The 27,174-nt window shown below is 40.9% G+C and overlaps 1 protein-coding gene across 2 annotated transcripts in view; it reads right to left on the bottom strand.

The window, feature by feature from the left end:
- Window positions 1-27,174, bottom strand: part of LOC100680122 — a 138,405-nt gene that overhangs the window by 41,132 nt on the left and 70,099 nt on the right. The window contains exon 4 of one of the 2 annotated variants that reach the window (XM_031932767.2): window positions 161-349. In XM_031932767.2, the coding sequence (XP_031788627.1) occupies window positions 161-349 (189 nt within the window). The remainder of the gene's footprint in view (window positions 1-160; window positions 350-27,174) is intronic. The other variant, XM_031932772.2, reaches the window with a different exon arrangement.

The raw sequence follows: 27,174 nt of genomic DNA, 5'->3' as shown, positions 1-27,174 counted from the left end.
AGGGCAACCTACAAGCCTTCTGGTCACAGGTGTTGAAAGTTTCTAACAGAGACTCTATAAAAGCATAAATACCTGGTCAAGAAACTAAATAAATTGTAAAACTAGGGGAGTAAAATTTTTAAAAATTTGTTCACAATGATTGATATTTTTTGCGTTTTACCTTATTAGTAGATATGACTGAATATACACTTCTATTAATTCATCTGACCATTTCGTATTCCATTTTGTAGATAAAAATTCATGAAATTTTGATATAAGCATAATTATATTCTTGTTTCTATTATATTCCTTAATGAAGTTACTGACATCAAAAGTTTCGTACTCCAATCCAAAATATCTTGATGATCTGCTAAATTAAAAATCAGAATCATTAAGACAAACTACATGTCAATACATTTATATAAATAGTAGTAATATTTCTTTCTCCTGTTTGCTTAGCTCGCTTATAGTGAGGCCCTATATAATGTAGGTCTCAGTCAGGTACATACATCAAAATGCAATGGCTATCATGCAAAAGTGTGGCAGACCATATTTATTCTCAACAATAACATGTAATACAAAATGGAAATAATTGAAATTGATTTCAACTAAATTTTCGAAAAATACGAATCTACAGAATATAGCTTATCTTTCCGTTAAAAATTTTCACGCAAAATTACAATCAATTATGAATGATACAATATATTTGTTTATTTATTTATTTAACCAGTAATATTTACAGAGTATTAGTATACCATCGACTTTACCGACTTTCCGACCACCGTGAGTTTTTCAATCCCCGAGATCTCAAGGCGCGAGCTCTACCACTGAGCAAACGACGCACTACCCTACACTCGCGCCGACTAGCTATTAGACCGTTCCTGCAGCCACCTATTCGTTACAATATATAGCATATCCATCTTTCTACTAACAGTTGAATTTGAGTATTAATCTTATTCATTTGTACAAGTTTTTCGATATTTATAGTTTTCAAATCATTTGGAAGCTGCAGTCCAACAAGAGAAATGTCCTACGAAAGAACAAGCTATTATTCTGGACTCAATTAATAGTCTTATAATAGAAGACTATTGTATTAAGATCGGAAAATTTGTCTTACACTTAAACGTAAAATTTGTTTTAAGAATCTCGCAAAGATGCGTTATTCTATACCTCAGTACAGTTCAACTAGCAGATAAACTTGTTCTCGAGAATAAGCAATCTACATAATATTAATTTGTTTAAATTTCTATCCAAAACGTCAGAGCCAGCTCAATTTATTTTAATTCCTCCAATTATAATTAAAATGTTTTTAACTGTCATACCCTGGTAAAAAATTCAGCATAGTATGGCGATATCTATACACAAATTTTTCCAAAATGAGGTAATATTATAAGTTTGTTTTAAAGTATTTCCAGTATTTCTAGATACACGTCATTTTAACATACGTTGACGATAAAATTATTGCCACAATGCGCTTGATTTTCTACAAGGGATGAGTCCTAACATTTAAGAATATTCCTACCGTTTTATTTTTTTCTTCACTACACTAATATTGCAATATCTTAATGTTAAAATGAAATATCGCACTTTCCGGATTTTTAAGGGAATATTTCTGGACTTCTTGGAATTTTGGCCTGCCTGGAATTTTAACTCTGATAATATACTTAAGATTATAAACAAGGTTTCTTGGTGGTTAAACTTGGTGTTAATTTAAAAAGTAGCACCATATATCATTTACCATAACTATAATAGGTAAACCTCAGGATATTCTGACACCTGGACATCATATACAGGAAGTGAAAAATTTTTTTTTTGGTACATTTGTTATATATTTAGTGCGTTGTATCATAGACCATGTCTGGCCATCCGGGAGGTGATTTTCATACCTGGACATTGTCTACTGTAGTTAAAAATCTTCTTTGGTACAATTGTTGTATACTTATAGTGCATTGTATTATGGACCATGTCTAGCCATTCGGGAGGTAATTTTGACACCTGGACATCGTCTACAGAAAGTAAACATTTTCTTTTAGTATATTTGTGTATAGTCAGTGCGTTGTATCATAGACCATGCCTGGCCATCCAGGAGGTGATTTTGATACCTAGACATCTTCTACTGGAAGTGAAATTTTTTTTGTTTGTGCGTACGCCATTGATTGACCCATCAAACTATCTGCTACCACCACTTCATATCAAACTTGGCCTCATGAAGCAGTTCGTCAAAGCTCTGGATAAAGATGGCGATTGTTTCCAGTATTTGGGAGAAAAGTTTCCCGCAATAAGTGAAGCTAAATTTAAAGAAGGTATTTTTGATGGTCCTCAAATTCGTACTCTATTTGAAGACGAAACATTTATCACAAAAATAAACGACACAGAAAAAGCTGCATGGCAAAGTTTTAAAACTGTTCGTGAGAACTTTTTAGAAAATAAAAAGAGTGAGAACTATCAGGAACTAGGTGAACAAATGTTGGAGAATTTCAAAAATTTGGGTTGCTTGATGAGTTATAAAATGCATTTCTTACATTCCCATCTTGATTACTTCCCTCTTAATCTAAGAGATGTCAGTGAAGAACAGGGAGAACGATTTCATCAAGATATAAGTGTAATGGAGAATCGATACCAAGGAAGATGGAATGTCAACATGATGGCAGATTTTTGCTGGACACTGAAGAGAGACATTAAAACAAATAACAAAAAGAGAAAAAGAAACCTATTGCATAGGTCATTTGAAGTAAAAAGAGTTCGTTACAAGAGAAAAAAGGAGTAAAGACAGACATCGAGAGTTACTAAGCTAGTGGAAAAAAAGCAAAATAAGAAAAAAATATAAACGAAAGCAACTTTTCTCTGTACACAAGGAAGATGTTATGTGATTAAATAAGATTTTTTACAATTTTTCGGTATCTTTTTCCATTTTTGGAAAGTTTTTGATATGACATTTTAATCGGTTTAAACTGTTTCTTCTCAGTTTGACCTTGAACTGACCTTGACCCTGACGTGATGGGGCCAAACTGATTCCGGATTTGGATTCAGCGACCAAAAAAACATAAATATATGGCATTTTAATTTTTGTAAACCTTTTCTTCTTAATTTGACCTCCAACTGACCTTGACCCTGACGTGATGGGGCCTAACTGACCTTATATTCGAATTCAGCGACCCGAAAAACATAAAGATAGATAGGTCTGATTTCTCGCGCAGACAAATTTTTTTATTTTGTGTGCCGGTGTAATCATTTAGTGCAAGCCCAGCTGAGCTGATCGAGCAGCAGAACAGTCAAGATTTTAATCAGAATTCAGCAGATATAGATAGCGAAGTCTTATTTATATACTAATTTAGACGCTAGCTTCCTTTAGGTGTTTTTTTAATTGTCCCCTGGATTTTTCAACTTAATATGGTTCTATTTATAGCGCTTATTGAAAATAACTTGGTTTTCCTGTTAGCAAATACTTTCTCTGTTTGTTATTAACAATAATAACGGCGAATTCATGGGTTTTTTGAAAAATCTTAAAAACTACTGCACCTACAAAATAATCATCGTAATTGAAAGTTGCTTGAAATATTGAAATGCATAAATTATCATTTAAAGTATTTTCGCGTGGAAGCAGTTTTTGCAAAAATGTCTAGCATCATGTCCCTAAAACTTTTCAACTGGATAATCGAGCAGCTTATTACAAAAAATTTGGTTTTCCAGCTGTCAAATACTTTTTTTATTTATTATTAAAAATAATAATGGTCAAACTGTAGCTTTTCAACAATAACTCAAAAACGACTGCTCTTATGACGAATAAAGTTAATAAAACTTGTTGAAGGCAAAGGGCATAAAGTATTATCTAAAGCATTTTAGTGCAGGTGTAGTAGATTTTGCAAAAATCAAACCCAAACTTTTAAATATGCTATGCTGTAAGTCGAATCGAATTGTTCTTTAAACACTTCTTTATAAATTTATTTGAAACTCATTAAAAGGTTATAAAATCAGTTTAAAAAAAACACCTTCTACAAGGTAAAATGTTGGCAACTATAAGTTTTGTACCCATCCTCACCATTCTGTATTTAGTATTATAATTATGATTTCTCCTCTAAAAAGTTATGCAATCCTTAGAGATATTGTCTAATGTTTATAGCTTACAAAAGTTTTTCGGTATTTTTATCAATATACGCTACTGAATGTGGTGAAATCAGTTTTAAAATTGTCAAGTGTTAAAAATCAGCACACTGATAAAAATTATTACTTACTCCAAGATTAATCAATCTCACTATAACTTCAAGGTGAAAATCTGCTTTGTGTTTCATGATTCTCTCACATCTAATCTGAATGTTCTAAAACTTATCCAAATCCTTTTGTGCAAAAAAATGAGCAAAATCATAAATATAAAAAAATCAAATAAATTCCTCCTAAGTATATAGAATATTTATTTAAACACAAAGCGGATTTTCATCTTATATAAAAAATAAGATGGTTGTACTTTTCAAAATTATTAAAACACAAAACAAATGTATGCGTACTTAATAAATTAATTGCGTTTATTATGTAATAAAATTATTCTCCTTATTTTATCAAATAACAGCAGATAGTCTATACACGTAAATAATATATTACTAAGATTCATATATGATCTGCAAGTCATCATTATTAGATCAAATAAAAATGGGTAAGGAAGTAAGATAATGGATTGTGAAGTTGAGGACCAGGGTTCAAGTCTCGGTTAGGGCAGAGTTTTTTTCCATTTTCTCTATATCTTGCCATTCGGGAGGTGATTTTGATACCTGGAAATTGTCTGTTGTGGTTAAAAATTTTTGGTACATTTGTTGTATACTCATAGAGCACTGTGTCATAGACCATGTTTCGCTATTCGCTATAATATAAAGTGTCGGATAGTTATGTATCAGTACAAAATGTGCAACCTTAATTAGGGGCCAATTTTACCCAGTTTTCATCGTGTAAAATACATGTAGAAAATTGTTTAACAACCTCGAAAACTGGACGAGTAAAAATTTTACTAATGATTTTCGTCTAAGGTATAAGATATACCTTTTTTATTAAGACTAAATATATTTAATAATGAAAAACAATAAATGACATTTAAAAAAAAAAAGGAAATACATTAAAAATAAAATATATATACACTTATATTAAATCAATAGCTAATACTAAACCATTAAATTAAAACATTAAATTAAAACTATAATGACGTACGCAATTTACCCTACCGGCTGCTATGCTACCACACGTCCCACGAAACATGGCTTATATTACCACATTAATAAACTTTTTCATCTAATACTGTTTAACTTATGAATTTAAAATCTCGCTCTATACTTTCATAAGAGCGTGATTTATTGGGATTATCGTTGTAATTTCGACTAACTTAGTATGAGTGTGTATGAACGCGTTTAAGCGAAATCGAAAAGCGCGCACGGACGGGGCACCATCGTTCTAATGGTGTCCGGGTTTACTTCCTTTCGGATTTTCCCCAGGACTTCCGCATTCTTGTTGGGTCTGACTTTCTCCCGTTGGTCTGATGCATTTCGGGTGACTCTCGGAACGAAGTTTTCACGCTGCATCGTCGCTTTCTCACGTCGCTGTCTCTTCCTGCTTTGCTTTTCTTCGCTCTTCTCTTCTGAGTCCAGCTACTTTTCGGCCTCCTGACCCTGCGCTTGAAAGTACAGCATCTCTATGAGCTGACCTTGTGCGCATCTTCTCGCTTTCTCCCGTACCTCGTGATAATATTCATAATATTTGACGCCATGTTCGTAACTTTGATCCTTATTATCTTCCACTTCGTGCATCTCCTTCAACTAGGTCATCAAAACTTTGAGTTTCTTGGCCGGTTTTGTGATGTCTTCTATGCTCTTTGGTGGTGACTGACAATCCCCGATTAGGTCATTTACTTCCTTTTACAGCTTCTTAATGAGCTCCTCTTTTTCCTTACGTGCCTTTATTGCTTCCCGAGAATACAGTGCCTGTATTCTGTCATTTGCTGAGTTGACAAATTAGTGCCCGTGCTTCCCCCAGAATACACTGCCTGTATTCTGTCATTTGCTGAGTTGACAAATTAGTGCCCGTGCTTCTCGCGCTGGCCACACTTGTCAAACTCTCGTGACTTTTCGCTCTTGGGAGCTAAGAATTTCCTCCAAAGCGAGGCTCTGGTACCTTAAATAGGCACATACCTTTTTTCTCTATCTCCTCCAGCTCTTCCAATGCCTTCACGAGACCCGTTTTAATCAGACCGTGCAATCTGGTCTTGCCTTTAGTGTACTCGTTCACTTCGGTAATTATGCTCTTCAGATCACTGAAGGTATCACCTTGCTCAGCTAGTTTGGGGGTTGGGGTCCCCGGTATCGATGGTTTCGGCGCTTTTTACGTATTCTTCTTCTGATTAACTTTCATTTTCTTTTCTTCTTTCCAACTCCTCTACACACGTACAACATCTTAGCCCTCCTATCGCTCTCCAGCCCCACGCAATATCCCATGATTTGCCTCCCGTCGTGGGACATCTCTCATTAGTCACGGTGGCCTTGGCAAGCCCCCTCTCCTCCTTGACCGCAGCAGGACCCAAATCCAGGCGCCATCCGGCTCTACTACGGCCAAGAAGATTTTCACCGGCTGATAGGGCAGCCAGGTCCAGTTGGCTAGACGGATCCGGGCCCCTGTACTATCCCGCAGCCTGGGAGCGCCAGCAACCCAGTTTTCGAGCTGTACCCACCATGCTCAGGCTTAAGAGCAGGGCACAAGCTGCCAAGATAGACGGCGATCAGACCTCCTCGTCGCGCAGCGAGCTCGGGCACCCCAGAATTGCTATTTCTGTAGAGCGTACAAACCGAAGTCTACAGCACTCCCTCTAAGATCGTAGGGGACAATCCTTCAGGCGCACACGAGGCGACTTTGTACTGCCCTGTTTGATCGGGCACCTCAGGATTGCTATTCCTTTAGAGCATGCAGACCAAGGTCCGCCGTACTCCCACTAAGGTCACAGGAAATGGTCAACCAGTCGCACACAAGGCGGCCTTTGTACCGACCCACTTGCTCGGGCAGTCCGGGGACGTCACTCTCCGTGGGAAGCAAACTGCCTCCCTGGGCGTGTGTGTGTGTACAATGTATAAAAATATATACGTATATGGACATTGATTGTATTAATAAAATTAATCACATACTTTGATTTTAAAAAATTGAAACACACACACTTTTTTATTTAATAACGTTTAGGTCTAGGAACAGGTATGCCTGGCGTGGCAGAGGTGTAGAAATAAAGCTTGTTACACAATGTTTATTCTGAACAACAATAATCGTATGTTCTGCAACCCCCAGTATGGATCAGACTTGGTCTGATTACAAGGTTACCCGTGATAATTCCGCCTTAAACTCGACGCGTGATGTTATTCGATGATAAATGAACTCACAAACTACACAGGAGAATACCTGGTTACTGATTTGATGATCAAATAACGAACTTTTACTAGTACAACAAGACCAACCGTGCTTACGTGACTCTACATTCCGTACTTAAATCGTCCAAAATGGCGTCGGCGTCGCCATCAAAGGACGCCGTGTCCGTCAAGATGGCGTTCGGTCGTTAGATTTGCCCTCTGAGATTCGCTGGTAATTATTCGCTCGTGTCGCCTTTCCCGCGGTGTGAATATTTGCTGAAAAGCGCGAAAATCTCCTAAAACTCTCTTGACTTAGTGTTCTCCTAATTGCTGGGTCGGTTGATCGACAGCGGCTCGATGGTTCTCCTTAATGAGGCTGGATCGCTCCGCGATCAACAGCGGCGCTACGTAACACCAGAGACTATTGCTGGATCGTTTATCGATTCTACAGCGACTCAATAATTCCCCTTGTTCAAAGCTGGATCACTTAGCGATAAACAGAGGCTTGAGTAATTCTCCTAGTACGTTGCTGGATTGCGGAGAAATCGACAGCGGCTCAAACGGTTTATTAAAATGGCGGGATCCAGTTAGATCGACCGCGTCTCAACGCACCGAAACGAGTATTCACTCGTTATTGACACACGTAACTTCGTTCCGCGTCGCGTACCTCAACCAATACACCCACCGAACAATAATTAGTGGCCCTCGTGTCGAATCTGCAACAACTTACTTAATATTCTTCTTCGACTCCAACTTCCTTCTACTGTCCGGCGACTTCCTCTATCTCTATCTCTGAATCCACTTGGAATATGGTTGACGGTCGCAAGTATGTCCGGTCGGTTCAGCAGTCGAGACGATTCTGCTCGAGAAGGAAGTCTCGTTCTTCCAACGTCCTGCACGTTCCCGGAAAACCCGAATCCACGCCCTCTATATTAATTAACGGCGGCGCGACACTGCCAGCGTCAATCGCATGGACGCTCCCTTCCGTCCGCGTCGAACGAGCGAGAGAGAGAGAGACAGCGCGAACACGTCGTATCGTCCTGACGCGTCATCTAGCGCTGAAGTTATATGTAAGTCACCGTGCAGTCGCGGTGCACGGGACTCCCACTAGCGCGCTGGGTCGCGCCAGGACGGCGACATGGCTCAGTTAGTGTTGCGCGCTGGTGGTGTATGCTGGCTTCGCGCGCGAACCCCTCTCTCCGCGCGCGCTCTTCCGCGGCGCGTTCTCTCTCTCTCTCTCTCTCTCTCTCTCTCTCTCTCTCTCTCTCTCTCTCTCTCTCTCTCTCGATAGGTCTCACACCCTCCATCGCTCGGCCCGCCGAGCTACCGCGGTGTGCTCGCAGATGCGCGGCCGTGATGCGCATTCGTCAGTCCGCCTCGTGCTGCGCACCGTGCGCATCCCGAATCCGCTTACTCGTGTCGCGACGCGACTCCTGGTGTGCACAGGAGCAGGTGTGTGCTGGCTGTGTCGGTACAGCGGTACTCGACAACACCTGACGGACCGCGGCGGTGCTGTCGTACAGGGCATAGTCGCCTGCCAAGCCCGCAGGGGAGCCACCGCTGCTCCACGAGGCTGGCAGGTGAGGTTATTTTCCTCGGCGCGACGACAATCAATATTATTGTTCCTCTGTTGCATGATACATTGCAGCAGGGAACAACATTGATTGTGCTGACAATTTAGGGATAGTGTACACATGTAGCCGAGCAGGCTACACGTCGCAAATCGAAGAATCAAGAAAAACAAAGACAGTAGGAAAAATCCAGAAACTTCGACGCTTAACGAGCGCATGAAGTAACCCTAAACCAAAAACAAACTTCTCCTCCCTCGGGTGAAAGAGCGCGTGCACAGTCGACGCTGCAGTTTAGCCGTTGACCGTAGCTTAGGCCCATAAGGCCTAATGAGTAAGAAATAGAGCGCGGCTAGGCTGAAGTGCGAAGAGAGGAGAAGTAAGCACCCTGCGTGGGAGAAAGCCTCGACTCTCTCTGTAGTACCACCTCTCCCGAATCTCCATTCCAGTGTGTGCGATCCAAGAGTATGGACGCATTTTATTCATTTTTGAATATTATATTGAGTGTTACATTGAGTTCTATAATAGAGTTTCAGTTTGAGTTTTGGTTAATCGTCATAGTCAAAGTTTAATTTAGAAGCATAAGTCAATAATTTATGTACTAAAAAAATATTCAAATCATGAAAATAAAACCCAGAGAAAGAAGATCTACCGCATTGAGTGTTAATTAATCTGACGTCACATCTGATTATTTTGCCAAACCCAATCCCAATTGGTTTTTAGAGAACGGATCATTCCGATTTTGGAGATGGAGATAATGGTATTGTCTTAAGTCAACTCAACAGCCATCTACCTCTACGAAACAAAGTAAGTTAAATATACTAAATATATTCAATCACCGTCGTCAATATTCAAATCCAAACAAACAGTCGAGCCGCGGCAGCTAGCACCTTGTGTTGGCGTCTCCTGTATAGGGGGCTGGTTGGTTCGTGTTCCCGGGGATTATTAGTTAAAAGGGCAGTAAAAACTCCTGCATAACATATATATACACACACACACATTTAAAATATGTATATTTCATAAATACATTTTGAAGTATTGGAATTTGTAATTACAGATAATCTGACACTGTTAAAATATTGTAAAATTAGATTTTGAAACTTATTAAGGGGACAAATATATTTTTAATTCTCAAAAATGTTTTGTTTTGAATTAATATAGATGTTCTGTTGGAATTTTATACCATCAGAGCTGACTAATATACAGTAAATTATTATTTTTATACAATTAAAAGAAAGTTGAGATCCGGGCTTGTACCCGTGATTTATTAGTTTATAGATTAAAAATTATATGACTTAGTTCTTTTGTGAGTTAAAGTATTTAAGAATATTTTGAGTTTTTTTAAACATAATCATTTTTTATAATACTTTTAGGAAAAAAACATATATTGAACATGTTTCAATATATATTCGATTTATTTTAATTTAGAACACTAAATAGTAATTTATCATTTATTTTTTAATATTTTATATTGACATTTCATGTATATGTTTGAAATTAACAATATATATATATATATATATATATATATATATATATATATATATATATATATATATATATATATATATATATATATATTATAACACTCGGTTAATACTTTCCTGCCGTGTTATAACCAGGGCCAGAAGGGCCCTGTTTATTGTAAATTAACGTCGGGCGTGCACAAGGCACGGCTCGGCCGACTCAGATCATGCACGTGTTTTACATGAGCCCGCGGAGGCGGCGTAGGTCGGGTCGTAGGAAATAACACACGAGAAGTTTAGATAAGGAAATGTATATTCAATTGTAACTATACACGGAGGTGCAAACGCCGCACACTTCGACGAACGATAAAGAGAGACGAGAGATATTACCCTGTCGACGTGAGAGAGTGAGAGTGCAGGTACTTACAACTCAGTAGTGGCAGTAGTACTTGACGCAACGGACGTGGTCCAGTCTCGGACGTGGAGATGTAACAGTTCGGACGGGCGTCGCAGCAACTCGACGTATATAGTAGCGCGAGCTACTCGTGTGGATAGCGCAGCGAGACTAACTCTAGTCGCGGTTCTCCCGGCCGTCGGCACATCGTTGTCATATCTCGCAAACGCTGTGCGGCCAGGCGGCAACCGCGCTACCTATGCTCTCACTCTGTCTGTCTCTATCTTGCCTCGTTTCTCGTTCTCGCTCGTTTAGGCGCTCGTTGGCAGCTTGCTGAAACAATAATCTTATTACAATTAGTACATGATTAGCCGTTAGACATTTGACGTGCACTCGGCCGTCACAATATATATAGATTTAAGGAATTGTGTTCAACTATACTTGGCATTTTTTAACATTGCTGCAAATATAAACTGCAAATTGTTTTTATCTGCAAAAACCATAATAGAAAATTTTATAGAACGGCTGCAGTATTTTAATAAATGGATAAGCTGAAATACCTAAAAGGAAATTTTGTGAAACAACTGCAGTATTTTAAGATAAATGCATGTGCTGAAAATCATAATAAAAAATTCCATACAATAGCTGCAGCATTTCAATAAATGAAAGCGCTTGAACACAAAAAAAAATTTGTGAAACGGCTGCATCATTTAAAGATAAATGCATGCGCTAAATACCATAATATAAAATTCTTATAATTTGTTAATCGCGTTAGTTTAAACAATTTCACTTGTAAAGGCGAAGTATTTTAACGAGAGACATAATCGATTTCTGTTTCACCCGGGATTTAACATTGTTCAGTTTAGAAATATACTTTATTATTGTTAAGAATATAAAAACAGACTCTTTTTTGCCCCTTTCCCCTATCCAGATCCTGGAACTGACTAACTATCCAGTCTCTCGGGGAAAGATAAACCGTTACACTACTAAATCCGGTCTATCAATAGCTGATTTATTTTTTCTCAAATTTTGTTTAATTTCCTTCCATTTTGGGTTACATGTCATAGTAATAAAAGGATCTGCGTTACCACACTTTTGAACTATTGTCATTAAATATAAAAAGTTTTGTTGTAACGATCGTGGACTTTCTGAAAATGTTGAATATAATATAACCATTTTTCCAATTTTTACGTTGTCATCGTTACTTTTATTTTTTAAGTGATCCATGACACCTTTATATAAATCTGTTAATGGATGTTGATTTTTATTTAAAAAACAAAATCGTGAACTTTTAACTTTTACTTAAGCATCAACAATGTATTGTTGAGTTATTTTTTCTAAATTTAAGCAAGGATTAAAATCGTTTCTAATGCTGAACTTATGACAATAAAATTGTAGCATCGAAATATTGTTTTTGTTATTTTTATTTTTTATATTGGGCATCCATCCAAAACTTCCATTAGGATACATAAGTGTTTATAACGTAGGATCTAGATGTTTAGTAATGTACGGTATAATATTAGGTGCTCTATGTTTTGAATAAATACATCTTCAAAAGACAGAGATAAAATTCGACGATAACAATTTTTAAATTTATTTTGGCCGTTCTAACCACATGTTAAGCGCTTTTAAGTATTTAGTTACACACACATACATCCATTCATACTCAGATTAGGTCGTCTTCGACGTTGTCATTAGAAATAAATATTTGTTATAAGCTTCGCTTTTCTCGGTCAATACTGAAATATAATTTACGCAAAAGATTTCTTCTTGCGAAAGCTAACCTAACCAGCAGTTAGCATAATTGATTACCCACTTGTCACAGAGCGGAGACGTAAATTTGAGCATATCAATCTGATGTGTACAAGGGCGTCGGTCCGTTGATCTCGATTTTCTGTTTGATATCCCCGGAGGAAGTAGCGATCACACAAACGGCTGTAATTAGAATAGCTTTTAATATCGCGCAGGTTCTCAAATCCTAATTTAAATATATTTTTCAACTGCTTACCCCGATTGGGCGAGAATACGGCTTGTCCGCGTGACAGAGTTTTTTCTAATTTGTTAATGTCGATCTAGAAATGGAGTTATATCAATTTCCCGTTATTGAGAATAGCGCGTAGAATAGATGTTGCTTATTATGCTTACCTGCTTCTCGGTGAGATACGGCAGAGAGCTCTCGGCTTCGCGTTGCGACTCACGTCGCTGGCTGGCTCTCTTCTGCCAAAATTCTTGCGCACCGCAAGCAGGCAAGCCAATGCGAGCAGGGGTGTCTCTACTTGGCACTGGTCCCTTACAACATACATCTCGATCTTCTGGTGGAACAACATTGTTATTTTTCAAACGATTTTGTTCTTCCATTTCGACTTCGTGCATCATTTTGTGTGATTTAGCGTATATGTTTACTTGTCAAAAAAATGATCTAATTCCTTTAATAGCATTAAAGAACATGACATATTAGTTTGTAATTGTGATTGCGAGGCGATTTTATTATCAATGATGTATAGTTGCCCATATCTTCCAGCTTCGTTTTCGTCTGGATGTAAGTTATAAATATTGTTGTATATTTGACCCCTTATTCAAATAACTTGAAGGCTTTTTTCGAAAAGAGCGTCAAATCTAGCTCCAAAACGTGCGAAGACAGGTGCATTATTGTATCGTCTAATATTATTTAAAAAGTGTTTACTTCCGTCAGTATTTCCAGAAAGTAATTCTGTTGAACTTTAAATATTGTCAGATAATACGTTTTCTCTATTAAAACAATTAGAAAACTTCTTATAACATAATATTTCAAATTTGAGAGTTTAGCATTACAGAATTCGCATATTTCACTCATGCTATCTAAATCATTCTCCATAATTGCTAATTCATCGAAATCGAAATCAAACACGGCATCCATTTTAGTTATTGAAAATTTATTGAAATTTTTAATAGCGTAACCTTTTAATTTTTTGAAGCTATTATTATAATCTTATTATTTTTTAATTTTCTTCAGAACTATAGAGGTGACCCTGCTAGTTTATGATTATACAAATTTATTGTGATATACATTGGTAAGACAAAAAAAACTGGGTTTGGTTATGATGAAAAATAAAATAATAATAATTTGTCACTCGCTGTGTTTACTTAATAAATCGACAATAACATTTAGATCACGTGACGCAAACTAGTAAAATAAATCGACAATATCATTTTGGCTAAAGGATATTTCATCCTTAGACTCATTCGCACGTTTTTGTACTGTGGAGGTAACAGTATTAAACCATTTATCATCAATCAGATTTATAATTTCTTGTTGATGTATACGTGCCAAGTTTTAATACTGGTATATTATCAAGATAAAGTTTTGAATGAACTCTTAAGCCTCCCTCGCAACACAACTTGCACTACCCCCTACAGATTTGAGATATTCTAGACGCGCATTAATACATTTTACGTTCTATTCGTGTTAACAGAAGTCTTCTTTCTTCATAAGTCTTCAGTCTTTTTTCATAATAATAGTTAAACGATACCGTTTTGTGATAACCCCAAGTGTTGCTGAAGGGACGTAATCTTCAATTTCGATAACCTTATCCCTCTGACTACGAGTGAATTTCACTGTCCAGCCTGAACCGCAAATTTGTTGACCCATCAAGTTTTCACTGCGACCACAAAGATATTTGTAAAAATCGTTGAAACGGTCTGTGAATTGTAGCCACTCGTCGTAGGTGAAAATGATTCCACTAAAGTCATCCTCCAATAGACGCACCACAGGTTTGTGTAGTATTCATCTCTGAAGTTGTTATATTCCAGCCCAACGATAATTTCCGTTGCGTAAGATTTGTCTAAACTGTATAGGGGGCTTAGCAATTGAAGTCTGCTTTTTTCCGGGCTTGCCATGTTGCCGTTATTGTAGCGTTCCCGCCACCTTTAAACACGACTAACTGACTCGCTGCTCGCGATCTCTTAAAATATTCTCGACAGTGGTGGGGATTTATGATTGTGGTAGAGGAAACCACACCAGGTGTATGACACTTATCGGGTGTCAGCTAAATGAACGCTGATTCACAAACATCCGAAGGATGAAAATAAAAACGCTTTGTCTCACAGTAATTTCACACTATAATAATGATATCTTAGGATTGCAGCTTTGTAAGCACCTGACAATACAGCCACAGCTATGAAATTCTCGTCGGCGCTTTTTCTGTGCTTACAGCCTAAATACCGTATGACTACATCATAGTTTTTTTTTTGCATGTTGTCAGTGAAATTCTCGATAAATATATTGAAATCCAGACCATTGCTCATATAACGCAAAAACATAATACAATATTGACCGCACACGTCGGAAGACTTGCTCTGCAGTCGAACGTTATTCCAACGAAATTGTTTACATTTTTTTCGCAATCGATTTATATGATCGGGTATAAATCGGGGAGGCCAAAACTATCAAAATAAAAAGCGTTGCAACATTTGTTAACATATACGGCGACCCAATGCATACCCGATTTCGTATGATCATCCGTATTAAGAATGAACGCTATCGGTTTCTCCACACCTTCAGTATCTGACCGGCTGGAAAAAAAAAACTGACAGTGTGCAACCGGATTTTTGACAAATTTTTCAGTATTTGAAGACTGTCAAAGTCTATTACAAATTTCGTTAAGATTAGTGACAGAAGAAAGTCTCTATTAGAGACACTTTGCTATTGAGATATAAGACATTTTCTCTGCACATCTAAGCTCGTTTTAATTTTCAAACGAGAGTATTGCGCACTTATCGATGCAAAAGAGAAAAAAAGATGAGCGATTTTGATGCGAAAAAAACGGACGTGGAGGTCCGCACGCCAGACTCAACAAACGCAAATTCGTCAACAATTATAGATACGCTGTATCAATGTATAAAAGTCGTCAATGTCTTTACGAGCCGCAGCAGCTAATAATAAAGCACTGCATGGCAAGCCATAGATAGCAGCGTATCGTTTGAAGTCTATATATACATATACGACGTCTCATGAGGGAGGGAGGGAAAGAGAGAGAGAGAGAGAGAGAGAGAGAGAGAAAACGAGCATATAATGTGCTTTTCGCATACTGCGAAAATAGCTGCGCAGGTACGAACGTTTTGCAGTCAAGTATCGAGATATATTACTTAACTTTAAATTACCAATCATTTGACTCAGCCCTCAATTAAACATAATGATTTTTTGTTTGTCGTATTATAAATAAAATAATATGATTGTAAACTTGATTTTTTTTAAATTGATCTCAGTTGTTTCTTAATCTGTAATTTAATTGTAAAAAAATATTTTGACATGCATGATGATACGCGAAATATCAAACGCGCCTAACCTTTTTACTTTGGTTAAGTTTTTTTTTAGATATAAGTATAAACAGTCTGTTCTCGCAGCACGACGTGATAAGGTAATGTTTGCCATGAGTCCACGACTGCTGCTCGCACATATACGCACAGAGTCTCGCTGTAGTATTTATAACTCTCGACTCGCCGCTAGCAGCCAGAGTCAGTCGTCAGTGTGTGTAAAGCATCATAGGCTCACAGTCACATGTACGCTACACTCGCGGAGATAAAAGCAAGAGCCAGGGCCGTACCGCCAACTGAAACTGGCGTCGACGTCGGCCACGATTATGACGTGTGCGGCAGATTTATTCTCGAGCTATACGTATGTTCCGAGGCTACCGCTGCTGCTGCTAGCTGCTGGATAAGCAAGCGATGTTTTTCTAAATTATTTACGCGCGATCGTTCTTCCTATGTTTCTACTCATCAGTCAATTTTCTTGTTTTCCTTTATTATAATTTATTTTCTAAAATTTCCATTTTGATCGGCCAATAGGATGCTGGGCACAATCGAGTAAACAAAGCATAAAACTCAAACTGGGCACATTAGAAAATTACTTGAGTATTAAAATGCGATTAACAACCACAGAACTTAATCAGTATTTTTTCGCTCCGAAGCGTTTTTACTCCCAGTTTTACCGCGATCAATATTTCCCCTTTCACTATGCCTCATTCTCCCAATTATTTTGCATTTCGATGGCTGAAAGGAATATGCTCGTATCGTATCGGCGAGTCCAAGAACGTCGTATCGAGGAAAAGTCTTCGGAAACGTCGTATCGTGTCGGCGAGTCCAAGAACGTCGTATCGTGGAAAAGTCTTCGGAAACGTCGTATCGTAAACGCGATTTTCTTTTCGCTGATTTTGTAGTGGTAACACTGCGTAATTTTTAAATACGATTTTACAAGGATTAAAATGCGCGTGAAAAATTCTGAAAAAAATCAGAATCACTTATTTTTTTCATTACCTTTTCTTATACCATGAAAACATATACCATTAAGCGAATCGAATTCAACTTAATGGACGAATTAAATCATCTTATTTTGATGATTTTTAAATTAATTCATTTTTGGCCTGCTAAGTTTTACTTAGCCCTGCTAATTTTACTTTCGTCCAGCAAAACTAGTTTTTGGAAAAAATATGCCACTTTCGCACTGCTTGTTAGGGACAAAAGGCGGATTTTTCAGGCGTGTGTGGAATTAAACAATATTTTCGAAATGTAATAAAATTGGCCCTGGGAAAAAATATTTCGCTCGAAGAAAAGAAAATAAGATTACGAAACGCAAATAGATGATCTCTAGGTCTTCGGGGTCGCCGATGACAGGATTCAAGGACCGCACATAGAAGACCCGTTCGAGCCTCTCGCACGCCTGCCAGGTGCAGGCGCTGTGCCAGTCCAGCAGCTCCGGCCGGTTCCTGTGCACGAGAGCGCTGAAGGCCATGCCGTCGCGCCACGAGCTCGTAAAGTCGCTTACTCGCACGCCCGAGTAGCGGGCCGTCGACCTGCGCGCCCATCGCAGAAGAGCCTCCTTGGCCGTCACGTGAGACTCTTGACTCTTGTCTTGAATACGATGTCGGAGATATGCTGAATACTCTGGTACCTCTTTTCAAAACCTGTAATAATATCATTGTAATTAAGAAATTGAAACAAACAATTTGAATTGACTCTTTCACCTATAAACATTAAGGGCATCAAAATTGGAGTCTATTTTATCACTCACTGTAGAATACACTTTTATAATTGTAATATTGAGTGATAATTTAAGAACAAAATATTTATTTAATTATAATTACCTTTTTGAATTATAATTACTAACATCACTTTTCACAATCATACAGTCACACATTATACCGAGTGACAATTGAAGAATGAACTATAAATTCTTATATCAAAGAAAAATTGTTTGCTAATGGATTTACTTTAAGAAGATAAACCATCAACCTCTTGTACAACTTATTAAGTGCAGAAAATTACAGTGCCAACCTCAAATAGATAATATTGAACCGTATTCTGTCAGATGATGTTTTTGTCTGCATTATACGACAAAGAAGTTATGAGCTTTGTTGAGATTGTCAATATTCCAGTTATCATTCGACTACTGAAAGCAGAGGTATGTATTTAAAATCAAATCAAAAAGATTCGGTTAGCATGGCATTACTTTTCGCAATCATACAGTCATGCATTATACCGAGTGACAATTTAAGAATAAACTATTTCTTTAATTACAATTAAAGAAATTATTTATACTTATGCTTATAATGTGTGACTGTATGATTGCGAAAGGTAATGCCATGATAACCGAATCTTTTTGATTTGATTTTATAGACTGGCTCTATGGTAACATCTCCAGGGTTTGACAGTGTACTAACGAATCACTCTTTGACATTCTTCTCAAAGGCCAGCCTGTAAGCAAATCAGTGATTTTACAACTGTTTTAGCAGACCAAAAAAAGAAAATAACAGTTGAAACAATTTATAAGATGAAAATTCAAAATTCGAACTGGACAGTTCTGCTGGAGTCCAAGCTCTGATTTATTATTTCAGCACCATTTGGTTTTAACTGCACAGCATCTTTCGCCATACTGGGATCTGTTAAATTACAAAAATTATCATTGAGTTGCATATTTAATGTAATATAATTGAAGATCATAGATTTTAACAAATGTTCAACTTAACAGCATCCTTACACGTAACATAATACTGTTTAATATTATCGAGTGACTCTTCTTCTTTCAAAAGCTGAATCATAACTGGATTATAAAAGGATGATCTCTGTATGCTGGACTGGCTCCTGCTACATTGCCCGAAGCCCATACCGCCTGTTATTGAACATCCTCAAATTCAGAACTAAGCAATGATAGACACTGTACCTGTATCGATCACTATGCTAGTTTGCATGCAATCTATCATACTCTTTAGCTAAAGACTGCCTTTTATTTGACTGTAGCTTTATCCGTCTTTTCCTTTGCCACTTCACTTTCCAACTTCTTCAATTTAGCTTTCAGCTCAGACACAGCTTTGTTGTTCACTTCATTTTTGTCATCTAGTGCACTTTCTCCAGATTTTTGCAGAAGATTTCTTGCTGTTTAAATAGCAGATTGAGCCTGCTTAATTGGAGCTTCACTCTGGGCGATAAGAGTAGCTTGAGCTGAGATCAAAATAACCAGTCTACGAATCACAACACACAAAAATTCTTGAAATCCAGAGATGCAACTCCGCACTGCAACGTAAATAATGCATACACATTGCATACGGAAAAAAAATCACACGGCCGGTTGTCTCCCCGAGTCGAGAGGGACAATAATCACATAGGTGTTATCATGAACATAACCTCCTCTCTCCCTACTCGGTTCGTTGATTTCGACGTACGATACAATCGCAAATCGTAAAATAAACTGTTCTGGCTTGTCTATCAAGCGACTGAAATTTTCTCATCACTGTAGCTCCAGCTACCTCTTTCGTTTAATTACTTACTTATTCATTGACGAAATTCAGCAGCCCTGTACCCAGCAATCGGCATTCGTCTGTCGGCTCAGGTCGAAAATTGGAACGTGGAACAAAACATCACGGGACACAACGGCGACGATATAGTGGCGCGTTTGCACGACGACGAATGTCGACATTTTACCGTCATCAGCGCGCACCCTGTTTGAAAATGAATTAATTTAAAAATCATCAAAATAAGATGATTTAATTCGTCCATTAAGTTGAATTCGATTCGTTTAATGGTATATGTTTTCATGGTATAAGAAAAGGTAATGAAAAATAAGTGATTCTAATTTTTTTCCAGAATTTTTCACGCGCATTTTAAACCTTGTAAAGTCGTATTTAAAAATTGCGCAGTGCTGCCACTACAAAATCAGGGAAAAGAAAATCGCGTTTACGATACGACGTTTCCGAAGACTTTTCCACGATACGACGTTCTTGGACTCCCGACACGATACGACGTGTCCTAAGACTTTTCCTCGATACGACGTTCTTGGACTGGCCGACACGATACGACGTTTCCGAAGACTTTCCCTCGATACGACGTTCTTGGACTGGCCGACACGATACGACGTTTCCGAAGACTTTTCCTCGATACGACGTTCTTGGACTCGCCGACACGATACGACGTTCTCGGAGTCTCCAACACGATACGATCATATTCCTCTCAGCCATCGATTTCTAAATCTAAATTCGTAACCTCCTAATTTCTTTTCCCAGAACTTTCCTTCTTTGTCTTCCAGCCATGTTTCTTGCAGACAAATTATGTCAAACCCTCTTAGATATTTCCAGGTCCTCTCATCTACACCTTTTATCCCCGCTATATTTCAGTTAATTATCTTTATGCTCTCCTACTCCCCTTTTTTCTCCCTCTCCTATCCTTTTCTTTCTCCGAAAAAGCTCCTGATCTTTTTTTCCAAAAATACTCTACCCCATCTATCCACAATTTGTTATACCCTATCTTAACCTCTTTTCCCTCTTTCCTTTCCCTTGCTGCGAATTCTCTCAGTTTTTCTTTGTTTCGTCTCCCTTTCCAGGTTAGATCGTGATCAATGAAGATATCTGGCTCTTGCAGCCTTGCGCGAGGCATCTTCTTTGTCCACCATCCACCTCGTCCTACATTGGTGACCCCGACTGGAACATCTCCAGGAGCAGCGAACCACGCAGTTTTGTGCTTCTCCAGCAGCGGTGTCTTTATGCTGCACGACGGCAGACAAAGACAGGCAGTGCTTGCGTCATCCAACGCGCAGCACTCCGCCACCTTCCGGGTGCACGCTGGCACGCCGGTGCACACGAGAGGGACAATCCTCGGCCAACTCGGCCTCCTCGACACACGTCTCAACACGTGTCGAGCTGCGGCAACAGGTCCTAGCGACCCGCCGCCATTTCACTCTATACGCGTGCAGGCACGCCGGCGCGTATAGAGCCTCGCAATGACAAGCGTTGAGCTCAAACAAAGTGTGCGTGCTGGCACGCCGGCGCACACTACTGCGACACATCAAGGTCGTGCCACGTGGAAGCCATCGCCGTGGGATTTTGGTCACTGCGTGAAGCCACCGTCACCGGAGCCTTTCATCTCAGCAGCTTCACCGGTCAACGGCGCTTCACCCAAGTCCCTCGCACAAGGCCACCGACACCAGCGCTTCTCCCGACGACGACCATCCGGAACCTCCTCAGCGGCAGTGTCAACGGATTCGTCGAGCGTCGTGCGCCGTACAAGGCGATATCCCCGAGACCGAAATCTACAGGTAATTCAGTGCGCGCGCGAACAAAAACACAACACCGAGCGGCCATCTTGCGAGCGGCGCCGACTCGGATTCCGAGAACAGCGAGCGAGTCGAGTAAACAGTTCGCGGTACAGCGCAACGGTCGCGCGCTCGACTTATCAAAACATAGTTGCAACCTCGCTTTATTTTTGTACAGTGCGACGCACGATTTTTCACGCGCATTATTTTACAACGACGCGGTCATTTGACGAACCGCATTTCTCGGGACAAACAATTAATTATCGCTTTGTTTTGTCCAGTGCTACGCAACTCCCGTGCACGACAGTCCAGTGTACTCTTTCCCCGGACGGCAGTCCCCTCGGAGAGTATATCTGACGTCACACACGAGAGCCAACAGCACCTTTCGCTCATCATCCTTCTAACGAGGTAAAAATCTCTTTTAAATTTATTTTAAGATCGTCAGCAATACTTTAGCTAGCGGTTGAACAAGACTTTGCTTTGACTCTGTATGTACCTGCGAGTACACTTTAGTCAAATAATAATTTTGTACGTCTTGTTGCAACATCTCGTTAGGCACGGCACTGCGTCTCGCCGCACATGAATGAGCACAAACCGGGATTAACGCTTAGGTCGGGCAAAGAAATCCCTCAAATACCCTTTTCCTCTCGTAAACCAAGGAAACCGAAAATGACACTCACGCACTCCCCAATCAAAACAAAAAATACGAGTGCAGACGAAGAAACAACCCTAACAACTACAACGAGTCAGAGTCAATCAAGCCCAACCTTCTCGTTTACGACGACGAGTTCAGAGACATTGCAGCTCACTCCGACTTTCACGACTGTCTCTTCGTCAAATTCTCCCTTCACGATGAACGTCAACTACTCGAGGCGACCGATCGTTCCAAACGCAATGGAAGATGCAGAGTTTCCACATTCAGCCAACACGGTGCCGACGTTCAACCAGCACAACGACACAGACATCATCTTTCTGTTCGGCCAGCAGCCCAGCATGACGGCGGGTGGGTTCGGCCGTGGAGCAAATGGCAGACAGACACACTTCCCAACTGCGGAATCAGCCAACGACAGTCATCTCCAGAACTCAGGAACGCGGCGGAAAGAGCACAGCCCGCTAAACAAACAGCAGTCATCAGCAGTCAACTACGCCACTGCGGATGACCTGGCACAGCTAACAGAACGGCTCAACCAGCAGCTGGACTGTAAACTGAACGCGTTTCTGGAACGCCTGGCTCTAGTCCAACAGCATCGAGATTACGACTGCAAGAGGCCAACAGGATCCACAGACACACATCCGTCACAAGCTGCCAACTCGGAAAACTTGGGAACCGGGTTACCCCTGCCGAATCTCTCGCAGGGAGACCCTCATCTCGGCCAACAGCACTACGCATCTGCCTTCTCAAGTACCAGGCATTTGCTTTTCTGGAACTTCTACAGACACAACCCACAGGGCTGGTTCAGCCAATTAGAAGATTTATTTTTGGCACACAACGTCAACGAAGACGAAGCCAGATTTAACTTCGTCATGAGATATCTAACACAAGACATCCATGTCGACATCCAATTCAAGCTGAACACCCTCACAAGAGGGCAGAAATATCAGCAAATTAAGAAGATCTTAACAGACCGTTATGCTGAAACTCCGGAGCAACAATTAGACCGACTATTCAAAGGTCTAGAAATAGGTTCCAAAAGACCATCCGACTTCCTCGCCGAACTAATCAGTCTCGCTCAGGACAAGGTACCGAGAGACACTGTAATATCTCTCTGGAGAAACCGTCTCCCAGCTCAGATTCAGCTAATGGTCTGGAATTACAAGGAAGAATCGGAACTCATTAAGAGTGCAGACATGGCTTTTGATGTGCACCCGATTATAGGAGCCGATCTCCTGAAACATTATCATCTCCTACCAGATCTCAAGCTAAAGAAACTGGTAGACGGCAATCAGTTCACGCACGCTCCTGCCTTTATCAAATCAGTAGAGCCCGTGCAAATTTCTTTTATGGCACCGAACCACAAGTATGCCAACATCGTGAACAAGTATCCCGAAGTTTTTGGTCCTGATCAGTTCAGATCAACCAAGAAACGTGGCGTATTTCATCACATACTAACGAAAGGTCCTCCTGCCTCGCAAAGAGCTCGTCCGTTATCTCCAGCCAAGCTCAAGGCAGCCAAAAAGGAGTTTCGCAAATGGTGCGAATTGGGCATCTGTCGCCCCTCGGACAGCTCATGGGCAAGTCCATTACACATGGTAATGAAGAAAAACGGGGAATGGCGTCCATGCGGTGACTACCGAAAACTAAACACGGCTACAGTGCCAGACCGTTATCCAGTCCCGCACATGCACGACTGCATGGCCTTTTGCCACGGCAAAAAAATTTTCTCGGCGCTCGATTTACGCCAAGCCTACCACCAGATACCGGTGGCCCGGGAGGACATTCCCAAAACAGCGATCATCACTCCGTTCGGACTCTACGAGTTCCCAGTGATGACGTTCGGCTTTCGAAACGCTTCACAGACGTTCCAACGCTACATCAACTCAGCGTTAGGAGATTTAGATTTCGTATTCGTCTACATTGACGACATACTTATTGCCTCCACGACAGAGGAAGAGCACCAAAAGCACCTCGAAATAGTGCTTAATCGCCTAAAGGAGTACGAGCTGCAAGTCAATCTCGAGAAATGCAGTCTCGGCGTCTCCGAACTCGTTTTCCTGGGTCATCTTATCACGCCAAACGGTTTCAAGCCAAGCCCAGAGAAAGTCAAGGCGGTTCAAGGATTCCCCTTGCCACAGACCATCGAGGAACTACGAAGATTCCTGGGTCTTGTGAACAGCTACAGACGTTTGCTCGCGCACGCTGCCGACACGCAACGTCCGCTAAATGAATTCTTGAAAGGTGCCAAGAAAAAGGACAAACGTCCAGTCCCATGGACCCCAGAAGCTGAAGCAGCCTTCCAGAAATGTAAAGAGGACCTTATAAATTTAGCGTTCGCTGCGTTCCCATGCGAAAACGCAGAGCTGCGCCTCATCACCGACGCTTCCGACACAGCAATGGGGGCAGCCCTCGAACAACGCCCAGGCGACTCTTGGCAACCGATAGCTTTCTTTTCGCAGAAGTTCAAACCTGCGCAACAGAAGTATGCTACGTACGACCGAGAGCTGACGGCCATCTACGAAGCCATCAGATATTTCCACCACTATCTCGAAGGCGTAGAATTTAAAATCTACACGGATCATAAACCTTTAATCTACGCTCTTCAACAGAACTCTGACAAGATGCCAGCCATTCGCGCTCGCAGATTATCATATATCACCCAGTTCAACACCGAGATACACTATCTCCCAGGAGAAGAGAACGTCGTTGCGGATACACTCTCCCGAATCAACGCTTTCACTTCGCCTGCAATTTTTGACTGGAGCGATCCCGAACTGCTAGCCGACACACAAGTTCGTAAAGTCCTAGCAAACTTAGACGCCTTCAAGCTACCGACGCTGTTCGACGCGAAACAGCTGAGCGAAGAGCAAGAAAAGGACGATCAGCTGAAGGAGATCCTCAACGATGCAAACCATCCGCTGAAGCTTCGCAAGCTTACATGGGGCTCCCAGCACGCAGCGTTTTACTGCGACATCCACGAAGATGTCATTCGTCCTTACCTCCCGAAGAAACTGAGGAAAGAAGTGTTCGACAACTTCCACTCACAATCGCATCCTGGAGTTAAAGTCACATCCCGACTCATCCACCAACAGTACGTCTGGCCTAACATGAGTCGCGACATAGCCACTTGGTGCAAAACGTGCCTAGCTTGTCAGCAATCCAAAGTGACAAAGCACAACAAATTTTTGCCCAAGCATTTCATCACTCCAGATGCAAGATTCGATCACATCCACCTGGATCTCGTAGGACCTTTCGCCTACAGCCACGGCTACACTCATCTCCTCTCCATCATCGATCGCTATACGAGATGGCCTGAGGCAATTCCAATTGCTGACACCACTGCAGCAACGGTAGCTCGTGCCCTTTATGACAACTGGATCTGCCGTTATGGCGCACCGTCAACGATCACCACCGATCAAGGTGCTCAGTTTGAATCCAGATTGTTCATCGAACTCCTGTCAATCCTCGGAGTAAACAGGATTCGTACAACATCATACCATCCTGCTTCCAACGGCATGGTGGAGCGCCTCCACCGAGACATCAAGACAGCTCTCATGTGCCACGGAAACGACCAGGAATGGGTCAGACTTCCAACAGTCATGCTGGGACTGCGCACACGCATCCGTCTAGACACAGACGCCAGTCCGGCCGACTTAGTTTTTGGAAAATCAGTGAGAATCCCGGGTGATTTCTCACCTCTCACCAGCGAAGAGCCAAACGTTCGCATTTTCTACAACGAATTTCGCGACTTTATGCACCAACTGAGACCAGTGCCAGTCAGCCACAAAACAGCAATTAAACCATTCCTTCATCAAGGCATGGAAACGTGCTCCCACGTTTGGCTACAAGAAAAACCAATCAAGCCCGCATTGACTCGGCCTTACACTGGCCCTCACAAAGTCATTTCCCGCAACATGCAAAACCAGACTTTCAACATAGACTTCAACGGCACGCAGAAAACAGTAACGCTGCAACGGTTGAAGCCAGCATTTATCCTTCAAGAAGATCCTGACGGCACTAAGGTTACCACGCCTGAACCAATCAGGATCCCTTCCCCATCAAGCGGAGCTCGCACTCGCCCCGCAGCGGACGCTCCCGCGCCAGTGCAGCTTCCTGCGGAAGATCCAGCAGATCAACCTGCACCTCCGACCCCTCCTACTGTCGATCCACCGGATCAACCACTACCTCAACCTCCCGCACCCAAACACGTCAGGTTCGCTCCTCTCCCTCCAAAACACAACAAAAAACCAACGATCCAACCTATTCCTCCTACACAACCAACGCCTAAGCGCACCAAGTTTGTTCCGAACATTCTTAGGAGAAATAGAAACACTGAGTAAATTCAGTCACGCGAAGCGAACTTCATGTGCGAGGAGACGTAGTGCCCACAATAATAGACTCTCTATTAACTAAAAATTCCGATCAGTTTAGACATGGAAAAAGTAGGCGAATTGAGATCTCAGCTCAGGGCGTATAGAAACGCCTCAGCTGACGAGCAAACTCGAGCAGACTGCTTCCGGGCAGACCGGGAGTTGGAACTTTTCGAGTCATATCTCCGAACAACACTCGACCGCCGGGAGACGCATCTCCTCATGGCCAGACATCACAACTCCTCTAGCCACCCGGTGCTCTACGATCCTCAATTACCGCAACTTTTTGTAAACAACGAGCCAGCGCTCCGACTGTTTTTACGCGACATCCGATATAGAGTTAACAAAACAGCTCTTCACAAATGTCTACTAGATCAAGGTTGTACCGATTTCGAAATCGTTAGCGTTAAAACAAAAAAATCCGGGTCGGTAGCGACAGTACTCTGCAACTCGCTCGCATCATCGGGCGCGATGCAGATTAAATCTTGTAAAAAAGAACTCGTTTTCACTGATCCCAACGGCAAACAGTCACACATCAAGACTAGACCGGATCAGTTTATCACTCAAAACGCGCTGCTACCTGCACAAGCGATCAAACGGAAAACTTCCATCCTACCGGATAACCTTACTCGCTTATTCAACCAAAGCGACCCAGTGCTTACGCTGTGGAATTACCTTAGCGCGGACGACATTTTTAACTTGTATATAGCATGTCATGAAAATTCGATTTTTCATCGCCTAGGTATTCCTTTCGACTCATCTAGCATTAGATATTCTGGTCCGAATGGCCTAAACCAAATGCTAGAAGACGCAACGACATTTA

The sequence above is a fragment of the Nasonia vitripennis genome (genome assembly GCF_009193385.2).
Source record: "Nasonia vitripennis strain AsymCx chromosome 1 unlocalized genomic scaffold, Nvit_psr_1.1 chr1_random0008, whole genome shotgun sequence".
In the NCBI taxonomy this organism is placed as follows: domain Eukaryota; kingdom Metazoa; phylum Arthropoda; class Insecta; order Hymenoptera; family Pteromalidae; genus Nasonia; species Nasonia vitripennis.
This window is presented reverse-complemented; position numbering and strand designations above follow the sequence as displayed.